Here is a 17,363-nt window from a genome sequence, read left to right as displayed (position 1 = left end):
GCCTCAAGATTCAGTTTTCTTAAGATGCTGCCTGTGTCATTTTAGCCATTCCAGATCATGAATATATAGAGGTTCCTTTGAAATTAACCACTACAAAAAAATTAACATTTGCATATTGCAAGCATGGAGGTAGTGTCCTCCATATACTTTGTACATTATTGGTATATAAACTTACATTTATACAAGTTTTTTTGTGCTGCCTCTTGATGAAAAAAAAGCTAGTGGGTCCCACATTAGATTAAGCTTTCAAAGTATCACATCTGAAAGGTGCAAACCTTTACTTCTATTGCATAAAGTAGCAAGTTTAGTCCGTCTCATTTCAGCACACAGGGAAAACACCATAGAAAATCATGAGAGAGTAGCAGCAACGAATCACAATGCTTCCCACGTTTAGGTATGAGAAGAATACTGTGTATGCCATGCCCCTTCAAAAGTCTCCTTGTCACCTGTGCCATCATTAAAATCATTAAAAAAAAAAAAAAAAAAAAAATATATATATATATATATATATATATATATATATATATATAAAATACCTGTGTTCTTTTGAATTTTGTCAAAACATCTAAATGATCTAAATGATAGTGAAACATTCAGATTACAGAATTTGTTGTATAACTTTAGTGTTACCATTTAAATCAAAAGAACCACACACTTTCTCACCTTTACTTACTTCATAGGCCTTTGGTACATAAGAGTAAATAATGCACCAAATAAAGTCCATAGGAGGCTGTCTGAGCACGCAGAGTATAAGCTTGCAAACTGCTGCAGAATCCTTGGACATTAGTTTCTGTGTAATACCTGGTAAGAAAGCTGGAAGACACTTACTACTTGATCCACTAATAAGTTAGCCTTTGCCAGGATAAATGAACTTTCAAATGGAACCTAAAAATGTCCAGGATATAAAAGAGAGAATGAGAGATGGTATATCACCAATGCCATTTTTTTCATAAAAAGGAATATTAAGTTTCAAACATGTAGATGCTCGGTCATCTCATTCTCTCCTAAGAGCCTGTAAACCTCCTCATAGTAGTATGATGTCACAAAGGTTGTGCGTGCATTTCCTCGCACATTAATAAAAAGTGGCATCAGTTCCATGTTCAAACATCTTGCATTCCTGGGGCAAAATGACTTAAGAAATAAACTCAATACTCAGAAAAAACATGAAGTAGTACATTCTGCAGAATCTGAAAGTCTCTCCTTATAAATCAAATGCAATGCTAACATGATCCAGCTATTCTCATGGGGTTTCCCACCATAGTTTGTTAGGGGAGAGAGGTAACTGTGCAGGACCTGAAAGTCTGTAATGTACACATCAAATGCAGTGCTAATGTGACCTCAGCATTCTCATGGAGTTCCCCCACCATCATTTTTTTTTAGGGTAGGTAGGTAAAAGTGCAACAACATGATTATAACACAATATGCATACCAATCACGTTGCTGGGAGGAAGGTTTAGTGCAAATGTTCTGGCAGTGCTACCAGGTAAACTACAACTTCAAGAGAAGATGGTATCAGGTGTTCCTAGTGCAGTGCAGTGCATTTTGGGTGACTTTTGCCGACTACTGCAGTAGGCAGGCTCTTTAACTCTCAGCCTACTAGAAGAATAAAGCTCTACACATAAAAATAAAAAAGCTATACAGTGACCTGGAATAACAGGGGGACTACAGTAATGCAATGAGCCAAATGGTTCATGACATATCTAAGTGGATAATATGCAAATGAGCAGGTAACACGAAGACCTACTTTTTAATATGCTTTTTCTAAAGGTTCTAAAGGGTAGGCTTCAAACTACAAAGTTCCAATAACCGTCATATTTGTTAAGCCCACTGTCAACAGGGTGACAAAGAAATGCATAAACTGTGATGAAGGTGATACCCATGTTTTGTTATGGCTTTGAGTTATGAAAAAGCAGCATATTTCATGAGGTAGTACTGATTTTGTAATGATCTGTGACAAAATAGCCTTCAAAATGGTATGTTATCCCCACCATTAGAAAACAGTTCTGCAAAAAATGTTTTTTGGAAAAAGAATTCCAATTTCCATTGATACTTTTCCATCCAAAAGAGACATTTGACTTCCTTGTGCAAGTGAACTAGACCCACTGCTACAGCTTTAGTTTTCTGTTACTTGTGGTCCCATTACAGGACTCTCCCAGCCATGACTTAATCTCCAGCTCATTATGATTCCTGTTGCCACAAGACAACTCTCTTATCCATCAACTGTTACATAATGTAACTCACCATGACTCCTGAGCCCTTAATAGAACTCTGTCACCCACAACTATATCTGTAACTCAGTATGACTGCTACTCATCTAAGAGAAATCTCTCAGCACCCGTAACTCACCCAGACTCAGGTACTGTGGCCCACTCTTCAAGTACCTTTCAAAGGAACATTGCCCACTCAGTTGACCCTAGTGTGAATGTACATAATATAACATGGTGCCACCCACTATAGAAGAACAGCTGATTTGTTCTATCTTTGTACAGGAATAGCAATGAGCCTCTTTGATGCCCTCTTAATGATATTTCTGTCTACTCGAACAACACTACATACACATGTGCCTTGACATTTTAATGACATCTACGGGGTGCAAATACCTGTCAGTGCCATCTGTAAGAGGGGTGCTTTTTCTCTGAATACAACCTACAGGGGTGCCTACTTCCCAACACAGTCTGTAAGGGTGCAACACATCTTAATGTCATCTTCAATACCATCTACAGGGTGCCTCTGTCTCTCATTATCACGTACAGGGGGTATCTGTGCCTCTCAAGTCTATCTACAGTGGTGTCTGCTCTCATACTTCCATCTACCATGACACCATTACCCCCTCATTACCATCTGTAGCTATGTGCCTACTCTCTTAGTGGTGTCTGTGCCTCTCAATACCTGCCTAAGTCTCTCAATAGCATCTACAGAGGTGTCTGTAGCTATAGAAACCTCTCAATACTATTTTTTACAGGTACTTACGTCTCTCAATATCATTTACAGGGACGTCTTCTAAACAGTTTCAGAAAGATTCTTACTCTATCTGTGCCACCTATAAGGCTGCCTACTTCCCTTTTATACCTAAATACATGCCTGATCCTCCAACAACATCTACAGGGATGCTTTTCTCTCTCCTGACAACATTAATTCTCTGATACAACCTATATAGTGCACCTATACCATCTACAGGGGCTACCTCCTGTCCTACTATCAGTAACAGGAGGTGCATATTGTGTGGATGTTACCTATAGTAGGCACCTGTTCCTTGATGCTACCTACAGGAGGCACCTAGTCCCTTAGTACCATCTATAAGAGGTACCCATTTCCATAATATCTACAGAAGGCACTTTTTACCCTGCTACCACCCATAGAAGGCACCTGTTTGTATAATATTACCTGCAGCAGGCATCTGTTCCACCTAATATCAACTACAAGAAGCATCAGTTCTCCTAATAACAACTATAAGAGGCACCTGATCCCCTAATAACACCTAGAGGAAGCACATGTTCCCTAAAACTAATTACAAGAGGAACCTGCTCCCCTAAAATGATATATCAACTACAGGAGGAACTGTTCCCTATATCAACTACAGGATGAACCTGTTCCCCTAATACCACATACAGGAGGTACCTGTTACCTGATACCATATACCAAAGTGCCTTTAGCCCATGATATCATCTATGGGAGGCACATGTTCCCCTAATACCACCTACAGGAGTTACCTGTTTCTCTGCTGCCACCTACAGAAGGTAGCTATTCTTCTAATATGATCTACATGAAGTGCTTACTGTCCCTGATACCATCTGCAGGAGGCACATGTTTCAATAATATCATCTACAGGATGCACATATTCCCCTTTTATCAACTGCATAAAGAACCTGTTCCCTAATACTACTTAAAGGAAACAACTGTTCCCCTGATACCATACAGAGGAAGTACGTACTGTAACTGAAGCCACCTATAGGAGGCACCTGCTCCCCTGACGCGCCTAGAGGAGTCACTTGTTGTTACCTACAGTTGGCACCTGTTCCCCTAATACCACCTACAGAAGGCACCCATTTCCCTGACTACAACAAGAGACACATATTCCCCTAATACCATCTACAGGAAGTGATTACTGTGCCTGATACCATCTACTGGAGGCACCTGTTCCCATAACACCACCTACAGGAAGCACCTGTTCCCTGACTCCACATAAAGAAGGCACCTGTTTCCCTAAGACCATCTACACGAATTGCTTACTGTTCCTGATACCATCTGCAGGAGCTACCTGCTGCCCCAACTTCACCTATGGAGGATGCCCACTCCCTCATACCATCAACAAGGTATCTTCTCCTAAGCTGCATTTTATAGGTCTCTACTCACCTGCCACCAAGTAATGGTGATATATACTGCTCTTAACCAAATCTAAGAGAATATCATCTTCTCACACCCTTTGCAAAAAAAAAAGTTCCACCTAAGGGCTACTACACAGCTAGGAAGACCAGGAATGTTGCAGTCTACCAGGTCTCTTCTTCATGAATTGTCATGAAGGTACATTTTTTCTTACAGACGTTCAGGTTCAACATTCCACAGCAGTACTACTGTTAGCCATGTGGGCATGTATACTTAAAGCAGCACTATTCCAGCTTCCCTACAGTGAAGATAACTATTACTTTCTCCTGCAGGCAAAGCAATCCTTTGACACCATTCCACATGAAGAGAATTGAACTGTTAGAATACTGGTTGAAGACAGCAATCATCAAACCACTGAGTTACAAACACCAGATGCTCGAGGTACATTAAATCCTTCAGTGTCCATTCCAGCTGCACTTTTTAACAATGCCCCTTTCTCATTGCATACGACCATTATATATCTTTTTTAAAGTTATCAAAAATACATATATCAGAACTTTTCTTTGGCCCATCTCCCTGCAATTCAGCCTTGAGTAAATGAATATTGTTTCAATTTTTTTTAAAAAATGAAAAGAGACTTTTCCCCTCTGGTCCACTGTCTCCATTCTGATCTGCTGATAGTGACGGCACATTCCGAGCACTGTGCTTTGCACTGTAATCCCTGGAGGAGGAATAAGCTACTTGGTGCCACTCCTTGTGGTGTTTGTCCATCAGTTGCTGGTCAATGACTCTGTGCATGTCATCCTGCAAAGACAGAACAGACAGACAGACATTACAGTACCATCTTCACTACAGGGGAAACTACAGTTTATCAAAAGGGAGTTTTTCTGCAACCTTGGCTCCTGGGCCATATGTTCAAGTCAAGTTGTACACAGAGGACACATCAACAGCTAACTTAAATTCCTTGATGGAATAAATGCTTTTTATTTTTCTAAATGCTGCAGTGTATGAAAATAGAGTAAATGTCTGTTTCACTCAGTAATGGAACAAATACAGATGAACTTATTGGTCATGGATGAAAGTACAAATAGAAATCAAAATGCAATCATACAAGTAAAGACAACATAGAAATGGTACATGTAACATTTCTTACAGGTCCAAAAGGGTTCAAAGCATTACATGCATTTGTACTGTAGATATATTGTAAAAAAAGACAGTACAACTGTGGGTAATTGTACTTACTATAAAAGTAGATCTTTGAGATACAGTCCATAATATCACCTTGCCTTGGGTCTTGTGGCCTGAAATTGCAAAATCAGTGGCTTGGTTCATTCTCCAATTAGAATAGGGTAGGGTGTCCTGTGCTGCCATGCACAGACATAGACCTAAATGTGTCTAAATTTTATTTGCTGAACTAGTGCATATTGTCTTCGATTCCTCAAGCAATACTTCCCTGACAGAAAGGATGGGTGTCGTTGATAAACATCCCTTACTTTGTACAATCAGACATAGGATATGACTTGATAAAACTAGATGACAGTGGTACTTGTAACCATAACTACACATGGTCCATGATTAAGGATGGAATAGGCAGAAAATACTTTACTGAAGGAAAACAGGAATAACAGAATCCTGAAGGAAATATAACTAACTTAGTCTTGTTCAAATATATGAAGCCAAGGAATACATAAAATGCAATATTTACTGGATTGCAGTTAGGACCAATGACACAGAGATTATATGTACTTTACATAATGTCATGATGAGAGTGATTGTGATTTATAGTTACACACACACACACACACACACACACACACACACACACACACACACACACACACACACACACACGGAATGTCCATAACTCAGTGGATATCTCCTATAGGTTTTTCTGCTATTATTTACAGTAAATGAAAGTTTTAGGGAATACTTTCTCTAGTAAAATAAAATGTAATCTGATTATACAGCAGTATGGTAGTGCTTTTTGTTCTGTTTTTAATCCATTTTACTTTGCTAAAGTATCCGTACAGTGATATAGTATGTCCATAATATGCAAACTGTGGAGGCAATGGAGTGAACTCCATCTATCTGGACCTCCTGGTCAGTTTTAACTACCCAATCATAGACTGGAAAAACTACTAATGCCAGAATACAAATGCCCAGAGATTCCACAATTTTATCAATGCAAATGCCTTAGAACATTTAGTCATTACCCCAACAAGAGGTGATAATATCTTGGATTTGGTATTAACCAACATGAGTAACCACTGCAGCACCCCTCCAGTATCATTCTCCCTGGGAAGATCCGAACATAAAGCATTCACTTTTGAAGTCATCATCTCCCTGACCCCCCTCTGGCTAGGGTCAAACAAAAAAACTTCTCCAAAGCTGATTACAACCAACTGAGGGATGGTATAAACAGCTTTACAGCCCACTCCCCCTCTGTAGGAACTGGCACCATTGTCCAAATCCACACCAAAGTAATGTACAAGCATTTATATAGATGCATGGAATCAGGAATACCAGATAGGACAAAAATCTTCCTCCACAAGAAAGAGTAAACCTGTCTGGTGGACATTTGCAATAAATAAACTATATAACAAAAGGAAAAAAATTGCTGTTCAGGGCCAAGAAGGAGCAGCTGCCCAACTGGAAGCAATCTCTCCTTAGCCTGAACAAACAAATAAGAGCATTAGTGAAATCCTCTAAAGCCAATTTTGAGTCCAAATTGGCCACATCTATTAGAGACAACCATAAGGCCTTCTTCACACATGTCCGCAATCTCAAAGGAAGCACCCAGATCTGTTCTGAACTGGTGGTCAAGGACACCACATACACAAATGCTTTAGTTATAGCCAACCTATTGACTGACATATTCAGTGAAAACTCCACTCCTCTGTCCTCCCCATTAGTAAATCAGGACATCCCCTTATCTCTAGGGAACAGGTCATCACTACTTCTCAAAGGCAAAAAAATACAGCCTCCATGGGACCTGATAACATCACAGGCTGCATCCTTTATGAACTCAGGCATGAACTTGCAGCACCATTAGGCACCCTATTCAACCAAAGACTGAGTACCAGCTTTTTCCCAGCCGAGTGGAGGACAGCCACTGTCATCCCCTTACACAAAGGTGGAGCTTCCACTGATCCAGGAAATTATAGACCCATCAGCCTAACTAGCCTGATTTGCAAGGCCATGGACCGGATTATCATGGACCTCATTAACAAGGACATTGGCAACCTCCAAACACTCAACCCCACACATTTTGGCTTTGTCAAGGGGAAGTCATGCCTGTTAAATCTGTTTGACTTCTTTGAGACAGTCACCAAAGCCATGGATGAAGGGAAGATGATGCACACCACCTACCTTGACCTAGCCAAAGTCTTTGACAGTATTCCCCACTCGGATATAATAGATGAGAGCTCTCTCAATTAGGTATCAATCCATATGTTACCACATGGGTAGCAAACTGGTTCACTGATAGGGCCCACCTAATCAAAATAGGGGAAGCCACCTCAAACTGTAGACCAGTAACGAGCAGTGTACCCTAGGGATTGGTCTTGGGGCATCTGTTATTTGGGATATACTTCTCTGAGGTGCAGACCCAAACCATTTAGCTATGGCTGACCAAGTCTGCAGATGACTGCAAGCTGGGCATGGTCATCAATTCCCCAAGTGATGTGGATGTCCTCCAAGAGGGTCTTATACAAACAAATGATTGGAACCAGAAACATGACCTCAAGCTGAACGCCAAAAAATGCATCATCATCCCCTTTGGGGAGAGTGACATCCCCACATATTATCACATTAATAACAATGTCCTAAGCACACAATCAGTCGTGAGGGATTTGGGCACCCAGGTTGATAGCAACCTGACTTTTGACCACCATGTTGATTCCATTGTACAGAAAGCTTTCTACATGGCCCAACTCATAAGTAAGTGTATCTCATCCAGGGACAAGGAGGTCATGACATCTCTGTATTCTTCCATTATAAGGCCAATTGCTGACTACAATGCCCCCTTCGGCATGTACCTCACAAGGCACATGCAGCAGCTGGAGAGACCACAGAAGTTCCTCACCAGGAGAATCCAGGGTCTCAGACATCTACCCTACACAGATAGGCTAAATGTCCTGTCACTCTACTCCGTTTCATAAAGACTCCTGAGAGGTGACCTTTGTCTGGCATACAAAGCAATCTCAGACCCTGGCTTGATGGGACTGCTACATATCCGCAAGTCAAGCTCCACTCAAGTAACCTGCATACGTGACCTAACCTGGTCTGTGACATCAACAGACCTTGTTGGCAGGACAGATTTGTGTCACTGAGACTTCCCCATATCTGGCATAGACTACCTCTCCACATCAAGCAGAGTACCTTATTATCCCTTTTTAAGCGCAACCTGGATAACTGGATGGGAAACATAAAATACACCCTGGGATTCCACCTGTGTCCTTGCTGGACAGGGGCTTTGGGTGCTAACTTGTGTAAACATGGGCTAAACTCTTGGATAGGCTTATAAAGGCCTCATGGCCAATAGCCTAGTAACTTCCTATGATAGTATGATCCTATGTGAATGGGCATTAATCAATAGTGGTTTCTGCCTTCTTTGCTGTTGTGTGAACATGCGGTACCATATTTAAATAAGCTGGGTGTAACGGTTGCAGGGTTACTGACTCAAAACACTTTTAGTACAGCTGATCATGTTTGTCAAACTGCATTTTCCACTGAATACTGTACTCTGTTACTTTTTTTTTTGTTGTGTCAAGATTTCATGGTTTGTCACTTGACTTATAGAAATGAATCATATATGTATGTAAAACATGTCTTTGTGTGTGTATACACACACACACACACACACACATATATATATATATATATATATATATATATATATATATATATATATACGAGCACTACAGAACCCTGAAAGCCCAAAATCCTGAGACCAAAATCTCGAAAGTTCAAAATACTGAAAACTTAAAATGCTGAAATTTCAAAATACTGAAAACACACAGGATACCAACACTTACTATATTCTAGCACAAGTACATACAGAAATATATTACCCTTCTCAACTATACATAGGGGGCAAGCCCCCCTGCACCCCCCCATGTGGGGGGCTGCACCCTCCACACCCCCTGCTACTTAAATATATCAACACTAAGTGCAATCTCAGCGTTGATATATTTAAGTAGCAGGGGGTGTGGGGGGTGCAGGGGGCCTGCCCCCCTGCATATACTTGGAGAAGAGTAATATGCTTTGTATTTTATTTGTTTCTGTATGTATTTGTGCTGGAATATAGTAAGTGTTAGTATCCTGTGTGTTTTCAGTATTTTGAACTTTCGAGATTTTGGTCTTCAGGATTTTGGGCTTTCAGGATTCTCTAGTGCTTATATATATATATATATATATATATATATATATATATATATATATATATATATATATATATATATATATATATATATATATATATATATATATATATATATATATATATATATAGTCATTCGGCTTTTCCCGGTTAGGGGTTGCCACAGCAGAACTCCGGTCCGCTAATGATTGGCAGTGGATTTTACAGTGCCAAGTTGCCAGCCCGATCCCCAACCTTCAAAGAAGGCACACCCATTCACGCATGCACCTACCTGCATGTCTTTAAATGTCATATGACTGTGTGGAGGACATGCAGACTCCGCAGAGAAGCCTCTCCAGCTGAGAATCGAACGGGAGAACCTCTTGTTGTGAGGCGACAATGCTAACCACTGCGGCCCTGCTCCTATATATATATATATATATATATATATATATATATATATATATATATATATATATACCATTTATCTATATATCTGTATATCTATATATATTATTTATCTATCTATACACACACACACACACACACACACACACACACACACACACACACACACACACACACACACACACACACACGCACACACACAAATGAGAGCATGAGAATTCATCATAAACAAAACTGACTACCTGACTGCCTCACAGTTTAATCTAATCAGTCGACACACAGCTAAATGAACATAAAATAATAAGCCACATTATTATACAGGAAAGCCCTTTGCACACCTTAGACTCCTGCCTCTCTAAATATATTAACTCAAGGATTGCATAAACTTTACAACTAATGAACCTCTCCTAACAGCTCAGGGTCTATATCACAAAATCGAACTTCCAAAATGTCAAACACCATAAGTTCAAACTTGGATGATCGAATTCGGATAACATCGAAACTTCAAAATAGCGATTTTTTTCCCAGGGAAAAAATTTGCTGTTCCGAAAAACACACAAATAACACAATCACACCAACCACCTTCAAAACCTACACTAAACCTAACATACACCACTATCTATGCACTATCCTTAACCCAGACCTAACCCTAAAGTCCGTCACTACCGCACACTTACCGGACCTGCGCCCTAAAGTCCGTTACTATCGCACACTTACCTGACCTGCACCCTAACCCTAAAGTCTGTCACTACCCATTCATACACTTACCTTGACCTGGTCTGAAAATGCTAAAGCCGCAGAAACGGCCAACCAAATTCTTTCCCTGGGAAAGAATTTGGGTTTCTGCTGCTTTGACATTCTCAACTTTCGAACTACCAAGTTCAGCCTTCCAGTATTCGGCGTTCTTAACGTTCAATTTCACGATAGGAACCCACAGCTCAACTCCAGAAATGGAACAAAAATTATTAACAGCAACATGTGAAACAGGGTTTCTGTTGGGGGGAACAAATCTGCAGTCCTCATACTCCCTGTAACTCTAAAATGCTAATTTAAAGACCATAAGGAGAAACCATCTACATCATGATCTCACTAACTGTTTGACTGACAGCTATCAATGTATAATAATGTAAGCTCCACATACACATGTTTATACTTCTATATATGTGCTAAAGTGTAATACACATCAGCATAAACCACTGCATGTAAAGAAAGGAAGAAAACTGATACTACAGTTACCAAACATTTTTGAATGGAAAGTCATAATTAATCATAATGCATGAATCAGTAGGTTTGCTCAAGTAAGTAGTTAAATAGCTTCTAGAAGTAAATACAACTTAAAGTTTAGTTATTAGAAATGACTGACCAGGCATCCTGATACTCATGCATGTTTAAATGGTGTTAGCATGGAAAGACCGGTTCATAAATGAAGTATGCGTGCCTGCCAGCAGTTTATGCCCAGGCTGGCCATTCAGTCAAACTCTAGGATTCATAGTGAAATGCTGCGCAAATGTCCAAGGCTTGCATGGATATATAGCAATTCTAAATACAAATGATGATAAACAGTACTGCTAAGCACACTTCTGAGTTCAAATGCAGTCATCTAAGCAGCACAGCAATCAAGCAATTTTACATAGGCACACAGTGTTGATGCTGCTTTGTAGAGCTCAGTAATATGGATAAGTTGTATACCTGAAATGTATGGATATATGCTCCATAAGTGAGGCTACCATAGTACCTGGTGTGAATCCCAATGTGGATATACAGGGATGAAAAACTGTATGTAATTAGGACTGCTAGTGTAGATCTCTTGAGGAATGATACATCTTTGGAGCATGCACCAGTATAAATAAGAATGATGCCATGTCAGGATGCACAACACACAGAAAAATAGCTTACAGTGGTGCTGTGCATACAGCTCTATGTGACAGTTGTCACTGAGGGTTATATCTATGAGCTGTAGATTCCCTCAGCTCTTACTTATCTAATGTGTGTCTTTGAGCAAGTCACTTAACCAGAGATTGTTCCGGGGTTACCCCTTTAAAGGAACTGTATGTCCAGTGGGTCTACCTTGTTAACGAATGAGTATTATTACTACGTAATATAAAGTTAAGTAGGACCATATATGTAGCTAGATGTATTAGTCAAAACATGAGGTGGAAAACACTTGGACATGATGGTAGAAAAAGGGGATGACAGGTAGTAATGTGTAGGGCAGCTCATGTAACAGCAAGGAGAAGAGGCAAGCAGACATACAAAAAACAGCAGAGACATACAGATGTGTTTGTACACCCACACCCACACACAAGATGGGGAGACAAGAAAATATGGATAAAGGCATACAGATGATGGACAAATGATGGCAAGAGTCAGACAATGCACAAGGTATGGATTAGCACAAAGGATGGGTTAGCAGATAGTAGGTACGGATCACGTCAGGTTGAGGATAGGGTGGGGTGATGGTAGCATGTTGGCTTAGATCTGGTCTAGAAGGTAAACTACACTGAAACCAATGTCAAGCTAATGGATCCTTGTGGCCATTAGCATGGGCACATTAATCCGTCAGTGGCCTGAATATCAAGGTCTGTTGGGTAAATGAATCTGCTACCTGCTTCAAGAATGATTTTATTCAGCTAAGATCAATGATCCCCCCTCACTACAGCTTCCACCATCTACTGTAGGTGCGACTGGGCCACCACAAGTAACATGGCTGGGCTATGCACTGAGTGTGCCTGTCACCCTCTTTTTGGGATGCACTTCTATCTCCATTACCATCCCCAGCTACAACTTTGGTAGTAACAGCTGTGGTGGAGATGCATGGCTCATGCCTTCTTCTTCCTCTACATCTGCAGAGTGGAGACACAATGGCAGGATGACAAAGTTATATTATTGTAAAATATGTAACTGTACTATATTACTGTACAGAATATGATAGTCATGCTAATCCAGCCTTGCTAGCAGCCACTGTTGCCTCCTGTGGAAGTGTGCAAGTTCAGTCCAGGTTTTTCATGTGCTGTAAGAGAAAGGTGAACATTAGTGTGACAGGTGGATGTCAAATTGATCATCACAGCATATACAACCTAATGACCTATACCTCTGTCCATTAATTCATTTCTCAGTAAACAGCCAAGAGTGTGCTGTCCTTGTACATTGCTATACAGACCTCCACAGTGCAAATGTATCTTAATATATGGTGACAGACATGTAAATAGAATGGCACCCTGACATACGGACTGTTGTACAGTCAGCAGGAATACATCTCTGGATGACAGATTCAGTGCCTGCCAAAGCAAACAAATGAGCAAAAGCAGTTTAAAAGGAAAGACAGTCGCAGTCAAAGCATTCTTGCCTAACCTCTGTTTCCCACTGCCGGAGGTCATCTGGGTGGTGGCACTGCAGGTCATAGAAAAGTACAGTTGTGTACACTTACCATAAATGTAGATGTTCAAGTGTATTCACTGTTGCAGCCATCACACTTGAGTTATCTGCCTGCAGGTAGCCCTCAGTTGGCATGAATACCAGAGACTTAGTATTTCTGCATCAGTTGCTGTCACTCCAGGACTGACGTCAGGGCGTCAGGGGTATAAAACATGCAGTCGACGCCATTACATCAGTTTTTCTTGCCCCAGATGCCTGGTGCCCCCCTAATGGGAAGCAATTAAAAAACATATATACAAGGCTACACCTCCAACAAAAAAGCAAATACACCAAAAAGCTTTTAAGCATAGTAAAGGAGCATAAAGGTATAGCCAAAAGAAGTCAGGGGGCTGGAGAGAGGGTAACCAGGACTGCAACAGTGAATATACTCGAACATCTACATTTATGGTAAGTGTACACAACTGTACTATGTTCATCATGTTTCACTGTTGCAGTCATCACATTTGGGTAGATTCCCAAAGCTAAGGATGGGAGGAGGCATTTAGATAGCAATAGGACCAGCTATAAGGCCCTGCTAGACTGCAGTGGCAAAGCCAGATCTGGATTTAGAGAAAATTGGTAAATGGTAATGCTTGGTGAAAGTATATACAGAACTCCAGATAGCAGCTTCTAGGATGTCCCTGGTAGGTACACCTCTGAGAAAGGCTGTAGAGGTAGATACAGCCCTGGTTGAATGGGGTCTAATCCCCTGTGGGATAGATTTTTCCATGGTGCTTATAGCAGAAATGAATGCAATGGCCTATCCATTTAGAAATGGTTTGCTTTGAAATAGCCCTCCCCTCTGCCCCTGCAGCAAATGCCATCAACAGTTGTTGATTTCCTTTGAGGTTTAGTCCTGTCCAAGTAAAATCTAAGTTGTCTGTGCACATCTAAGGTGCGCAGGATCCTTTCCCCTTTGTTCTGTAGATTAGGAAAGAAGGTTGGCAAATGAATGGACTGATTAAGGGCCACACTGGATACCACCTTGAGCATGAAGGAGGGATTGGTCCTGAGGGACACCCTGTCCGCATGAAAGATGATGAAAGGCTCCACTGCAATGAGGGCCTGTAATTCAGACACCCTTCTTGCTGAAGTAATTGCTAAAAGGAAGGCTGTTTTCCATGAAAGGAATTTTAACTCTGCACTTGCAGCTGGCTTAAAAGGAGGAAGAGTGAGTTTTTCCAATACAAAGTTAAGGTCCCAGGCTGAAGTTGGGGCTCTCCTTGGTGGTCTTAAGTTTTTGGCCCCTCTGAGGAACTGCTTGAGCAGTGGATGAGAGAAGAGGGGTGGTTCTGTGTTGTAATGAGCTGAAATGGCTGAGGCATGAATTTTGATGGAGGAAAAAGAAAGGCCCTTGTGAAGCATCTCAGTTAAGTATTGAAGAATCCGAGGTAAATTGGGTGCTGCTGTGCCCATCTCTTGAGTTTGGTTCCAGGAACAGAATCTTTTCCATTTTTTAGCATAAGATTTTCTAGTACTAGGCCTCCTTGCCTCCAAAATGACATCCAACACTTGTTTGTTGAGGGATGGTAATGGAGAGATTAGGAAATTAGCCAGGCTGCCAGGGTCAGGGTTTGAAGCTGAGGGTGCAGAATCTGGCTCTCCTGCTGAGACAGCAGGGTAGGGGTCTGAAGCAAGTGCCATGGAGCCAGCAGTGACAAACTGTGCAAGAGGGGGTACCCAGTGTTGGCATGGCCAGTCTGGTGAAATCAGTATCATCCTTGGTTTGTCCTGTTTGATCTTTACTAGTACTTTGGAGAGGAGAGGCAGAGGAGGAAAGGCATAAACTGATAGATTTTTCCAGCTGAAGGACACAGCATCCACTTTCCAAGCTTGTTTGTGGGGAGTCCTTGTGCAGAATTTGTCCAATTGGTAGTTGTGGGGGGAGGCAAACAGGTCTATATCTGGGCTCCGCCATTTGTTTACCAACATGTTGAAAATCTTTGGTTCCAGTTTCCACTCGTGTGTGTCCATGAGATTTCTGCTTAGTTCGTCTGCCAGTGTATTTAGATTTCCTGGCAGGAACTGAGCCTGTAGATGCACTTGGTAGCTCAAGGCTGTGTTCCACAGAGCCATGGCTAGTCTGCAGAGGGGGTAAGAATGGGTACCCCCCTGCTTGTTTATGTACCACATAACAGTGGTGTTGTCCGTCCTTACCATTAGTTGTCCTGGAAGAATGTGATCCTTGAAGGCTGTCAGAGCATTCTGTACAGCTAACATTTCTTTTTGATTGATATGCAGGTGCATTTGACTTGGGTTCCATTTGCCCTGAATGCACTTCCCTGCCAGGTGAGCCCCCCATGCATAGTCTGATGCATCTGTTGTTATGGTTTGGGTGGCAGGGGGTAGAGTGAATGGTAGTCCCTTGTTTAGGTGGCAGGCCTCTGCCCACCAAAAGAACTCTAACTGTAGGCAAGGTATGATAGGGATCATTACTGCTAGATCATGAGAATGTTGACACCATAGGCTGTTTAGATACCATTGTAGTTTCCTTATATGCAGTCTTGCATATGGAATTAGTAGAATGCAGGAGGCCATGAACCCCAAGGCTTGCAGTATTTGCCTTGCAGATAGCAGGGTTTTTGTGGCCATTAGTTTGAAGTAAGTCGTCAAATGAATTTGTTTCTCTGGCATGAGGAAAGCCATCTGGGAAATTGTGTTCAAGCTTGCTCCCAGAAATATAATTTGTTGACAGGGTACCAGATGTGATTTATTTTCGTTTATGGTGTACCTCAGAAAAGTTAGCACCTTTTGTACAAATGCCAGATGATTCAAAAGTATGTCCTGGCTTTCTGCCTGAATTAGACAATCGTCCAGGTATGGGTATATTTTAATATTTCTTTGCCTGCAAAATGCAAGGCCTGGAGCTAGGCACTTTGTGAATACCTGGGCGCAGTAGATAAGCCAAAGGGCAGTGCAGTGAACTGATAGTGCATGTAGCCTGCTTTGAAGCATAGGCATCTTCTGCAAGATTCCCTGATTGGGATGTGCAGGTAGGCTTCTTTTAAATCCAATGTTGCCAACCAGGCATCTTTGCCTAGCATAGGAAGTAACTGGTGAAGAGTTAGCATCTTGAATTTTGGAATCACCAAAAAGGTGTTTAATATGGAAAGGTCCAGGATAGGACGCCAAGAGTTGTCTTTTCTGGGTACCAGGAAAAGTCTTGAATAGAAACCTTGTCCCTTTTCCTCTTCTGGTACAATTTGAATAGCCTTTATGCTTAAGACAGAGAGTACTTGCTTTTGAGCCTGTGCCCACTGATTTGGGGGTAGATCTGGCCAACCGTTTGGGGCTGGTAACATGTGGAAGTGAAATCTGTATCCTTGGGAAACTATATTTAACACCCATTTGTCCTGGGTTATGAGTCCCCATTTTTTACCTGCAGCGCAATCTTTCCCCCTAAAGGAGCAGTCAGTTGAGAAGTGCTTGGAAGTTTTAAAGTTAAGTCATTGAGGCAGTTTACCATAGGGGGGAGTCTTACTACTCCCTGATTTGGAAGTGGGAGCCCCCCCACTGTTTAGTCCTGTGCATACCCTGGGACTGAAGCCTGGGTGTTCTGCTGGTTCTAGGTTTGGACTGAGAAGGCCTGGAAGAGGCAGGAAAGGGCCAATGCCTGCTAAATCTTGGAGGTTGCACTTGTAGGAAATATTTAACAGTTTGCATAGATTTAGCTTTTTCCTCCATCTTTTTAAGAACTTTTTCTGCTTTGTTGCCAAACAGGTGGTCCTGATTTAAGGGAGCATCCAGCAATTTAGCTTTAACATGATCTGGCAAAGATTGCTCCTTAAGCCAAGCATGCCTTCTAAGTAGAGACCCAGTGACAGCAGCCCTGCAAGATGCCTCCAGTGAATCAAAACCA

General features: G+C 41.4%; 1 protein-coding gene across 2 annotated transcripts in view; it reads right to left on the bottom strand.

The window, feature by feature from the left end:
- Positions 1-664: 664 nt before the first annotated feature.
- BICDL1 (BICD family like cargo adaptor 1) overlaps positions 665-17,363 on the bottom strand; it is a 1,161,255-nt gene continuing 1,144,556 nt past the window's right edge. For both annotated transcript variants that reach the window (XM_044068582.1, XM_044068583.1), the window contains one exon: positions 665-5,127. In XM_044068582.1, coding sequence (XP_043924517.1) covers positions 4,933-5,127 — 195 coding nt within the window. In that variant the 3' untranslated portion in view covers positions 665-4,932. The remainder of the gene's footprint in view (positions 5,128-17,363) is intronic.

Source organism: Protopterus annectens, chromosome 4.part0 (assembly GCF_019279795.1).
Source record: "Protopterus annectens isolate FY-2018-M chromosome 4.part0, PAN1.0, whole genome shotgun sequence".
Taxonomy (NCBI): domain Eukaryota; kingdom Metazoa; phylum Chordata; order Ceratodontiformes; family Protopteridae; genus Protopterus; species Protopterus annectens.
Note: the sequence above shows the minus strand (reverse complement) of the source record. Positions and strands in the feature narration are given on the sequence as shown.